The sequence below is a fragment of the Mastigoproctus giganteus genome, chromosome 1, assembly GCF_048544385.1.
Source record: "Mastigoproctus giganteus isolate SK-2022 chromosome 1, ASM4854438v1, whole genome shotgun sequence".
In the NCBI taxonomy this organism is placed as follows: domain Eukaryota; kingdom Metazoa; phylum Arthropoda; class Arachnida; order Uropygi; family Thelyphonidae; genus Mastigoproctus; species Mastigoproctus giganteus.
This window is the reverse complement of record NC_143575.1, coordinates 170,884,500-170,897,262: the sequence shown is the minus strand read 5'-3', so window position 1 is coordinate 170,897,262 and position 12,763 is coordinate 170,884,500. Positions and strand designations below refer to the sequence as shown.

The 12,763-nt window shown below is 36.9% G+C and overlaps 1 protein-coding gene across 1 annotated transcript in view; it reads right to left on the bottom strand.

The window, feature by feature from the left end:
- Nucleotides 1–6,031: 6,031 nt before the first annotated feature.
- Mettl4 (Methyltransferase like 4) overlaps nt 6,032–12,763 on the bottom strand; it is an 87,338-nt gene continuing 80,606 nt past the window's right edge. Inside the window, exon 9 of the mRNA XM_090389788.1 lies at nt 6,032–6,085. Within this exon, the coding sequence (XP_090245914.1) occupies nt 6,032–6,085 (54 nt within the window). The remainder of the gene's footprint in view (nt 6,086–12,763) is intronic.

Sequence of the window (12,763 nt, the reverse complement as noted above, 5' to 3'; positions counted from 1 at the left end):
TGACAGTTTGAATAAATTTAAAGGTCAACTGGACAGTAACCTGTATGAGGAGGGAAGAAAATAATTTGTTTTTTTATTTACTCATTTTTTTTTCCAGCCAATGCACCATAAGTCTGTGGCTTTCTTTCCCTATATGGCTATTACTATTACATGTTGCATGTCTAGTTACTGCCTGTTGTTTTGTACAGTTTGTATAGTTGTAAGTATTGTGAAAAAAGTACTCTAACTGTACTTCTATCAATCTGACTGTTTTTCAGTAGAGCATTAACCCTTTTCTAATTCTTGATTTTAATTAATTTATTTGTTTTTTAATGGTTTGTACAGATTTCCAGAAACACTGACAGTTTCATTTTTATTGATGACTTTCTTGAAGAAATAGTGGGTAGCCAAATTTTAGTTTTATATTGCTTGACTTTTATGTTTTCTTTCTGTCCACTTCCACCTTTTTATGTGCATATTTCCAGTCTGCTTCAATAAACAATGCTGAACAGATGCATTCTTGTTTCTTAAGTTATTGTTATTGATTAAGCTGTGTCCCAAAGTAATCACAATAAGCAGCATCCACTATATTTTCAGATTCTAAAATGATTTTTTATTAAATGTGCTGGATTTTAGAGAACTGCAGATTGTAAAGTACCTGGTTTTACAAAGTTTCCTTTAATTGCACTTTCACAAGTTGACACTTGTAAAATCTGCCACTGTGGAATGTATAAGCCATCCAAAACAAAATTTATCGATGCATCACTGGATGTCCATTTCTCTCTACATGCTGAGTAAACAAATTGCCTTCAGTGAGATTAGATGTGAGACTACATGCATTATTGAAATGCATTAGTAATGTTTGGAAAGATACACAATGCACTGACTGATCACTTTTTAAGCACACAACCCTTTTCATGAAATGGAGTAACAGCATCATGTGTTGGTACTATGAAATATAAATTAAAAGAATAGATACATAGGCATGTTGTATGTGAAATTCAATGCAAGAATGGGCAAAATGAATTTAAGTGACTTTGAATGTGGCAAGGTAGTCAGCACAAGATGCACAAGTATGAGCTTTTTGGAAAGTGCGATCCTGCTGGGATTCTCACCTATGATTGACACAGGTGAATTGAGATTGGTTCAATAGCCAAACAGCAACTAGCAAATGGAAATCCTAAGGTCAGAAACAGCCTGTTGATGTGACAGGCCAACGGAGGATCAAATGACTTGTGTATGTTAGAGAAAGACTGCAGTCAGCCAAACAACAAACAACCAGTACAATGGTTGTAACTAAAGAGGTGTTTCAAAATGCACAACTAGTCATATCTTGTCACATTATAGGATATCGCAGCCAACAACTGAAACCAATTCCATTATCTTTAGTTAGCTCCATTTTTTACCTCCAAACTTCTCTTACTATTTTGCACATATTTATGGTTGGATTTCTGTCTGGCAAGTTGCATATCTAACTTTTATTTTATTTTTATTTATTTTTTTGCCAAGCGGAGCAGGGAGTCTAAGGCAACTCAGCTTTGCTTGCCTTGATCTAAGGATGGGCCTAATCAAAGTGTCACAAATCTCATCAGCACAACACACATATCCGAAAACATAAATGAATGCTTCTTGAGAGCATAAATAATTAGAACACAAAACATAGAAAATTCAAAAAAATGATGGACAAGTACAGATCTACTGCTCCCATCACTGTTTGACGTTTCCACTAATAAGCTAATTATTTTTTATGTAATGATGAATTATTACTGTCCTTTGAGATAATACCAAGTGTTTTGCTTTTTCATCAGAAAATGTTTTTTTAGCAGCAGGAAACCAACAACATTCTTCAAACCACTTTTGGTTAATGTTGTGGTTCAACCTTCATCAAAGTTAAACCACATAGCATTTTCAAGTCAACAGTTTCATATTTTTGGTGCAAAAATATGAACATCTTTAAATGTTTACTGTTATTGTATTTGAATATTTGAAAACTTAATTTTAGGACAGCAAAATTCAAATATTCCAGACAAAACTCACTTTTTTTGAATTATTTTCTTGTGATTCTTGCATATGTGAGGATGAATCTAATGGTCATTCACAAAATGATAAACTATTAGCCCATTAGTGGAATTCATTCGCATATGCTGATTTTAATAATTACAGTTAGTAATAACAGAAGGAGATAATTTTTGTTATACAGCATAATTAGAATAATTTTAGATTAATCTCACCAAGCTATCATATATTAGTTACATCGCTTTTCAAACTAGCTGTCACCATTTTCTATGCACAGTCAGGTCTTTTCCAAACAGACGGTTACCTTTATATTTTCAGAATTTTCTTGTATGTAAATATCAACAGTATCCATGATTCAATGCAAAAGTTCATTTTCACATTGAATCATGTTGTATTTGGGAATTTTTGGTGCAAAAATCTTTAATAGATGTTAAAGAAAGCAAGTGCATATTGCATTTTTCACCTTTTAAATATTACTGAAATAATGGCAAGATATCAGGGAAAAGGGGCTTAGAGGGGAACAGACATTCTGTGTATTATCAGACATTCAGTCTAAAACACTGATGGATCCAATATCTTTCTATTTCAGAAGATTTAGGAGAAGTCCGATTGGCCTGCCTCCCTAAAATCCACTCATACACACCTTCTCGATGGTAAGCCCTGTTACGTCACTTAGGTGGCAACGAACATGTAGAGTGGTTCTCTTCAAGATGCCTGGTCAGCATGAAGAGGAAAAGACCAAACCCTCCAGCACAACGAAACAAATGGCCTTCAGTCCCCAGCGGCTTTCACTCCCCTCCTCTTACGGCAGCGAGAGGATCAGAGTGAAAGCAGAGGGTGCTAAGAATTTCTGGGTACGACCAGGCTGTACGACCGATAATATTCCAATTCACATTTTCTGATTTCTTTTCCAGCTCTAATATCCTGTCTTCACCGATGAACATCGGTGAAGGCCAGCAGGCCTGTTACAACATAAGCTCGCTCATCGGTGAAGACAGGATATCAGAGCTGGAAAAGAAATTAGAAAATGTGAATTGGAATATCATCGGTTTGGCTGAAACAAGAAGAAATGAATCACTTATAAGTTTATCAACTGGAAATCTGCTGTACACCAATGGAAAGAGTGAAAGGAGTGAAGGTGGAGTTGGCTTTCTGGTCCATAAAGATATAAAAAACAACATTTTGGAATTCAAAAGTACATCACCAAGGGTGTCAAGACTACTACTCAGGATTTCTAAGAGGTATAAGCTAAAGGTTATAATGATTTATGCATCAACATCGAGCCATGATGTTGACGAAATGTACACCGAAGTTGGGAGTCTTCTAGATGAACAGAAAACTCACTACACTATCATTATGGGAGACTTCAATGCTAAGGTTGGAAAGAGACAAAACAGCACAGAAAGGAGAATTATAGGAAATTTTGGAATTGGTGAAAGAAATGAAAGAGGTGAAAGGCTTGTGAAATTTGCAGAATCTTGAGGAATGTCAGTAATGAACACTTTTTTCAAGAAAAGGATGAACAGAAAGTGGACATGGAAGAGCCCAAATGGATTAACAACTAATGAAATCGACTTCATCCTCACTAACAGAAGATATATCGTGAATGATGTTACTGTCCTGAACAAGGTAAATGTTGGAAGTTATCACAGAATGGCAAGATGCACACTTGATATAGATGTAAGAAAAGAAAGGAAAAAACTGACTCGAGTAAATAATACAAAGGTCTTCGAGATAATAGAAGAGGAGAAAAAGCAGTATGTACTGGAACTTAAGAACAAGTTTGAGCTTCTGCAGACTGCTCAGGATCAAGATAACGACGAGGAATATTACAACTTTCTGAAAGAGATAAAGCCCAAGAAATCTAGAGGTAAAAAGAAATCCAAATAAGAAAAAATTAGTCAAAAAACACTTGTCATGATGAACCGAAGACGACAAATGAAGAGCAAGAAAAACACTGACAAGGAGAAAATTGAGTATACTGAGTTATGCAAAACCATTAGAAAAAGACTCAGAAAGGACATAAGAAAATTTAACAGAAGAAAAGTAGAACAAGCATTAAGGGAAAACAAAGGATTTAAATCAGCAGCCATGAGCAGTAATACAGAAAGACAAATGATACTGAAACTGAAGAATAGCAATGGTGTACTTATAAACAGCAGAGAAGGCATAATTCAAATAGCAGAAGACTACTATAGAGAATTATACAAGGAGCAAGGGAATGATGCCAGCAGTGGGGAAGATGGATTGCAAATTAGCAACACATACGACATACCCGATATTCTTCCTGATGAGGTAGAACATGCATTGAAGAAAATGAAGAATCAGAAAGCCCCGGCAGAAAATGAAGTTACTGTACAGTTGTTAAAATTGGGAGGAAGAGACATGATACAAAAACTGGCAAGACTCTTCACAAAATGCATTAGAAAAGATGTGATGCCTAAGGAGTGAAATAATGCAATCAGTTTTGCTGCATAAGAAAGAAGAAATCAAAAATTGGAAATTATAGACCAATTGGCTTGTTATCCCACATCTACAAGTTGTTCACAAGGGTCACTAACAGATTAGAAAGAATGCTTGATGGGATTCAACCGAAAGAGCAAGCTGGCTTTAAGACAGGATTCTCAACTCTGGATCATCTTCATGTAATGTCACAGCTAATGGAGAAAGCAAATGAATATAAAACACCATTATTCCTGGCATTTGTGGATTATGAAAAGGCATTTGACTCCATACAGTATAAGGCAATGTTTCGGGCACTGGAAAGACAAAGCATAGATAGCCCATATATTATATGATTTTGAAGAAAATATATGAGAATGCTATCTCCTTTATTAGACTAGAGAAAGACAGTAGTAAATTTAAAATTGAGAAAGGAGTTCGGCAGGGAGACACAATATCTCTGAAGTTGTTTACTGCTGCCCTTGAGGAAGCTTTCAGAAGATTAGACTGGTCGCAGAAATCTGGGACAAGTAATTAGCTGTAATAATGATAAATGGCTGGAAGTCAAGAGAAGAATAAATTTTGGATGGATAGCATTCAGGAAATATAGTCACATACTGAGGAGCAATATCCCAATTTGTTTGAAACGTAAAATAATGAACCAATGTATACTCCCCGCCATGACTTATGGAAGTGAAACTTGAGCACTCACAAAAAGAATGGAAGAGAAGCTGAGAACTAAAGAGCAAAGAATGGAACAAATTATATTGGGAATCAGACTGTTAGATAAGAAGAAAAACACATGGATTAGGCAGCAAACTCAAGTAAAGGACATTCTTATCAAAACTAAAGAACTAAAATGGTCTTGGGCAGGACATATAGCTTGAAGACATGATGACAGATGGACTAAGAAAATAACAGAATGATACCCAAGAGGAGCTAGAAGAAAATCTGGAAGACAACAATGGAGATGGACAGATGAAATGCATGAGTTTGTGGGTAGTAAATGAATGGCCATTGCACAAAACAGGAGGAATTAGAAAGTTGCCGGAGAGGCCTTCATCCTGCAGTGGATTGAAAATGGCTGACGATGATGATGATGATCAGGGGAAAAAAAATCATAGTTATCACTTGTAGCAAATAATGCCTTCGTTTCCATATTATACATTAATAAAATGTATGATAATTCCTAAAATATATTAATAAAAATATATGAAATATGTTAATTACATTTAATATAAAACTATATTAAATAATATAGTTTTATATTAAATTTTGTATTTGAAAATAAATGGAGAGGAATGAATCTACTGTACTGCCAATTCTCAGTATGAGAAGTAAGACAATCTTATTTGTAATGGTTAAAATTGCATCTCGTATCTATATCACATGATATAGTAGCATAATTGTGATATGGCAAAACAAATAGTCTATACTATCTTATTGAAGCATAAAAATAGAACTTTTTTTATGTATATTTATACAAATGTCATATTGAAAAACTGAAACACAACTTATAGAAAAACACATGGTTATGTAACATAATACTAGAGCAATATACACCAATTTCCTCAGTGTTTTGTTCTTTATCATATCATCTGATTTCTTGATGCAAGTTAAACAAATCCAAACACTGGAGTTTCAGAACCTGGAGAAGGGAAGAGAGAAAAAAGAAATTTAACTTTCCTAATAACCGGATACCTTTATATATGCTGTACACATCACAATACTGAAAATAAAAGTGCTTCAAACTTTTAAAATCACAGGTTCTTTCAAAAGATGTATGAATGAATTTAACAAACCTGTGTATATATATATATATATATATATAGGGTGTCTCAAAAATACACGGCATAACTTCAGGAATGAGTTCCTCATATGTAGACAATAAAAATATTTTATATCAACATATTTCCAGAAATGCTTGGTTTCTGAGTTTTGAAGGTCTGTCTACGACACTTAACTGTTCACATCACCTTATAGTAATTTTCAAAATGTCCACCTTCTGCCTGAATACAGGCCTCACATCAACGTCTCATGGACTCGCAAAGACGATGCCAAATTCCTGGCATGTTTCGTATTGTCTCACAACCCGCTACAATTCGATTGCGGAGTTTCCACATCAGCTACCAGAATCAGATACACCAATGACTTTAAATGGCCCCACAAGAAGAAATCTAGGTTTAAATCAGGTGAACGTGGTGGCCAGGCAGTTGGTCCACCTGTACATATCCACCAACCAGGAAACCTTCAATTCAGGTAATTGCAGGCTAGGTGGCTGAAATATGCAGGAGCACCATCATGCATGGTGTGCTTGTTGACGAATGATCAGTGGCGTGGCATCCAAGAAATCAGGCATGTTGTTTTCCAGAAAGTTTCCGTACGCCTGCCCTGTGAGTTTGTTTGGAAGTACATGAGGCCCAAATAACTTATCACCAAAAACACCCGCCCAGATGTTGAAGTTGAACCGCTGTTGGTGATGCGATGGAAGAATTGCATGTGGGTTTTCCTCAGCCCATACATGCTGATTGTAAAAGTTTTGGATTCCATCTCGTGTGAACTGTGCTTCATCTGTGAATATCACTGAGGTAGGAAAGTGAGGAGCTGTACCACACTGCTGCAAGAACCACTGGCAGAACATTACTCGCACATGGTAATCTGCTGGTAACAAGGCCTATACCCGTTGCAGATGGTAAGGATACAGTTGGTGTTCTACAACACTTTCCAAATAGTTGAACATTGAACAGCCAGTTGCATTGCTATTCTGCATGTGCTGATTCCAGGAGTGGCATGCACAACATCCAAAATCTCCTCCTCTACTTCAGCAGTCATAGATCTTGGTCGTCCTCTGTCAGCAGCGCGAGGTATAAAGGTCCCATGTTCACAAAGGCGGCAATGGATACTTTCAAACCAATGGCTTAAAATGGCTCTGGGAACCTTTCGTGGTACAAACGATGAGCCTCCAGAGTATTGCCGTCCGCCAAACCATACATAAAGTGAATATCCACTTTCTCCTGATTTGAGTACATGGCTGGAATGGAAAACCACCAGATTCTGTCAGTACCTTATGATGGAGGAAATCACCTATGGGAGATAAGACATTCTGGTTAATAACACGGAAACCAAGCATTTCCGGAACTATGTTGATATAAAATATTTTTATTGCCTACATATGAGGAACTCATTTCTGAAGTTATGCTGTGTATTTTTGAGACACCCAGTATATATATATATATATATAAGTTTTATTATGAGCTCTCTTTTAAGCCATTAGAATAAATACCAGTGGACTAACTATAAGACACAAAAGAATTTTAAGGTACTAAAATGGCTAAGATGCATCACTATTTAGTGGAAACTGCCTGTTTCCACTAAATTTTTCCGTGGTATTTCATAAAAAAAAAAGTTTTCTGGATAGTAGCTTGTACCACATAACAGTGTTTAAGCCATTGGTATTGTTTGTTATTTGTTTTTTTTTTTTTTTAGGAGCATTAGCAACTAAGGCCATATTGCTCCGGGATATGCGATGGTCATTCCCTGACCTTTCCGCATTCTCCGTATTTGGTGGTGACGGGCTCGAACCCCGGTCTAATCAAGAAGCGTGTGCTACGCACTGCTGCTGCTCCTTCCCACCTGGCTACGGAGGCGCCCCATTGGTATTGTATTCCTTCAGAAAATACAAGCACCTGAACATATTGGCAGGTTTGGAAATTTTCAGGAAATAATACTAAACCACTGTATATTACGCACTTCATAATTTTCTAAGTTGACCTGCTTTCTACAAAGGCTCAACTTTTCTGACTGCTTTTAATATGCCACTTATACAAATTACAATTTCACATAGACACAACCAAGAAAGAATACATATATTGCCATTTTTAATATAAATAATTATGTTTTATGTATATTGCAAATGACAATGAGGATTAACTCGGGGAAGGTACAAGTGCACCACTCTCAGCTACATACTTTGGGTCAACCATGCACTCATAATGAAGGCACAGAGACAAAGTTTAAGATTTTGTCTTGAACATTAACCCCTTCATGGATTATCCCGAGATATCTTGTTTTTAGTTTTAAAAGTTATTTGGAACTACAAGATATATCTCTGGATACAATAATACCCAAAGCAAACAATAATACCTCCAAATTTAGGATTTAAACATATTTTCTTGGGCATTTATCTTGCTAATTTTGCATTAGCCAGATAAATTTCAAGATTTCTTGGGATTTTCTTACATCTGGCAGCAGATGACTGGCTTTCATTTTACTTATATTTATTTATTGTACAGCAATGTCAGAACCGTAGCGTGCATTCCTATGCGTCGCCAGTAAGCAAAATAAAATTTGCCATCCTAAATGCTGAATACTGATAAGTATTAATCAATTAGAAATATCGAAAAATATTTCGCCGCCCTCTTGAACTGCTGCCCGTAAGCGACGCTTACCTCGCCTATCCACTTGCAGCGGCCATGTGTCAGAATGTAGTTAGTTCACGATTATTGCTTGTGGTGGGAGGTTGCTGCTTGTGCATTCCACTTGATTTTTTAAATTTATTTATATAATGATTAGTGAAGAGTGTTTTTCTGTTCCTTTCTTTTAGCTCAGGCACTAATTTATTAAAAAAATCTGTATAATTTGCAAACTTTTTGGAATACACGAGATAACTCGGGATAGCTCAAATGGGTTAATTACTCCCATGTATTTTTTACTAAAATATTTATAAAAAACAAAAAATTATACCAGTATTCGCATGATACATAATTTTAATCTGTAAAATAAAAAAAGTCGTTCCATTATGGTACATTTTCCGGAAAAAAATGTTCCTGGAAGGGGTTAATCATATGATAACACCTTGTTCGTGCATTTTTGTATTGGTTATAATTATAGCTAACTTTATGTTTAGATTAAGACATATCATTATATATATATATATAATGAAAGAACTGTATTTTATTTCATGTTTTGAAAATTTAATGTTTAAGTTTATAATCATATCTAATGTTCTTCTTGGGAAGAAAATGGATCAAAGGTTAAATGGATAGATCAACAAGATGGAATATGTAGCTAATGAGCATTGCAATATGTACATCATGTTGGGATAGTACCAAAGAAATACACGACTATGCTCGTGTGCACATGCTTCAATACCCGTGAAAATGCTAACAGATGAGGAGCACCTAAGAAAGTGGCCACAGCATCGTGCCTACAGTTGGTACAGACAGCAGTAAGCTGCATTCAACACAAATGCCTGACACAAAAGAAGCAGTTCTGAAAGCAGTGCAGTCTAATCTGATGACTGGCATGTGTGCATTGGAGTGAGCCATACCATCATTCACAACATTATGAGAGGAAATGGTTTGCACCTATATCACTTTCATCAACTTCGGGCTTCAAACTCTTGCCTGCAGATTATGAATGTCTATCGTATTGTGAGTGGATTCTGAATGAATAGGCCACCAATTAACAGTTTGTGACAATATCATGTGGACTTATGAAGCATGCTTTACACAGGAATGCATTTGAGACTGCCACCATATGCGGTACTGGGGAAAGTGGCAACATAAATCCATATGTTGCTACTCTACAGCAGTTTAAGCTTCAATGGGACATCACTGGTCTTTGTCTGCTCCCTGATTATCTGGTTGGAGAACACTGTCTCAGTTTTATCTACTAGGCTAACAAAGTTACTAGACTGACATTCTTTTGGAGAGGCAATGTGTGTCGGTGGCACATTTTAGCACTGGTGTCTGTCGTCATATCTCAGTATTGCATTCCCTGGGATATGGATAGGATGTGGTGGTCCTGGAGCATGGGCACTCAGTTCATCTGATCTCAATCCATTAGATTATTTTCTGTGAGGCCACTTAATGGGAGAGATTTCTTTGACTTACCTTCAAACTTGGAAGATTTCTGTTCTGTGCATATGACTAAACAGCCACTGCAATTGTAATGCCCATAAGTTAGAACACATTAGCATTAACATAGGCATATGACGCAAGAAAGCAAGCTTATGCGGAATCAGCCAAAAAAAAAAAAAACTCCAACTTCACCCCTCCGTTCATTCCAAATACCTGTCCAGCTCAGTCTTAAATTTATTTAGGCTATCAACTACCACAACAAAATATGGAAGTCTGTTCCAGCAATCAACCACCTGCTCGATAAAGGCAAACTTCCGCACATCTATCCTACAACTATCTTTCCTCAATTTGAATTTATTAGCATTAGTAAAGGCACATGATGCAAGAAAGCAAGCTTATATAGCATCAGCCAAAAAAACCCTTCTCATTTCACCCATCCACTCACTCCAAATGTTTGTCTAGTTCTGCCTTGAATCTATTTAAGCTATCAACTTCTACAACAATAGATGGAAGTTTCTTCCAGCAATCAACCATCTGCTAGCTAAAGGCAAACTTCCACACATCTATCCTACAACCGTCTTTCCCCAATTTGAATTTATGTCCTCTCAGGCAATTATTCGAGTAACAGGGAAATTCCCATCAGCATTGAGCATGCTAAAAAACCATTCAAGGCTTTATACACCTCAATCAGATCACCTCGCTGGTGCCTAGTCTCCAGACACCGTAATTTGCAAAACTTAAGACTTTCTTCATAAGAGCAACCCTTTGTTCCATTCATTAATCTTGTTGCCCTTCTCTGTACTTAAAATGATGCCTCCAGACCTGGATACAGTGCTCAAGGTGTGGCCTGACCACTGCCTTATACAAGGGGATAATCACATCCTTATCTCTGCTAGAAAAATTCCTGTATATCATTGACAAGACACCATGAGCTACTCTCGCAGACCATCTGCACTACTCAGAAAACTTCATACCTGCCTGCACAATTACCCTCAGGTCCTTTTCATTCTCTACCACTGTCAGTGTAGTCCCACACAATTAATATGTTACTCTGGGTTTACTGCTTCCTATATGCAGTACTTTACATTTGTCAAAGTTAAACTTCAGTTGCCACCTCTCAGCCCATCTGCTCAACTTTTCTAGATTCTGTTGTAGCAGCGTACTGTCATTAGCGTCATTAACAACCCTGCGGACAGTCGTACCATCTGCAAACGTGGACATTAAGCCTAATGTACCATCATCAATATCATTTATAAATATAGAAAACAACAATGGACCCAACACTGAACCCTGAGGAACTCCACTAATAACATTAGTCCATGAACAGCCGTGTCCATTGATTACCACTCTGTCTTCTCCCACTCAACCATCCCTTTATCCATAACAGCAATTTGCCTCCAATGCCACACTGCTCCAATTTGTGCAGCAGCCTTCCATGTGCAACAGTATCAAAAGCCTTTCTAAGATCCAAATATATGATATCAAAGTTATTCCCTGCATCCAGTTCCTTTGTGACCACATCATAGTATCTAATCAAATTGGTCAGACAAGACTTCCCCTTAACAAATTCATGCTGTGTCCTAGCTATAACTGAAGTCTTGTCTAGATGATCCTGCAGTGCTTCTTTAACCAGTGCCTCCATTAATTTCCCTGGAACAGAAGTTAAACTCACAGGTCTATAATTACTTGTGTTGCCCTTTGATCCTCCTTTGTGAATTGGGGTCACATTTGCACACCTCCAGTCCATGGGTACCTCCCCTGAGTCCAAGGAAGCCCTCATAATTATGGCTAAGGGTTTGCATACTTCCTTTGCTGCCTCCTTTAATATAACTGGATAGATCCCATCCACCCCAGGTGCCTTTCTTATGTTTATCTTCAACAATTTCTGCTCCACTTTCCTCTCAGTTATTACAAAATCATCTAGCTCACTAACAGAGTTTAGTTCACCACTGGCATTTACCCTCCCTGAATAACCCCTCATGTGTGAATGTAGATGCATAATACTCATTTAGTTTGTTAGCCACCTGAGCAGGATCAACAACAGTTGAACCATCAATATCCAGTGGACCAATCTGATTCATCCTCTTCCTTCTACAGTTTACATAGGTAAAGAACTCTTTGCTGTTTTTCCTTTTTCTTTGCATCCTTTGCCAAAGATTTCTCCTAACCTCCTTTGTGACTTGGTAACAGACCAGCTTATATCTATCATGGGCTTCCATGTCACCCATTAATTTATATGTATCCCATGCATTTTTCTTCACTGCCACATATCTCATTAGTTTATCTGATTAGTTCATACATTTAGGCCTAAACCTTGAACAATATTTCTTAGTTGGTATGTAAAGCCTAGTAGCTTCAAAGATTAATTCTTTGAATGCTTCCCATTTTGAATTTGCTGTTGGTAATATCATCAGTTGGTCCCACTGTATAGAATTTCAATACTGTTTCAGACAGTCGCTTTTACG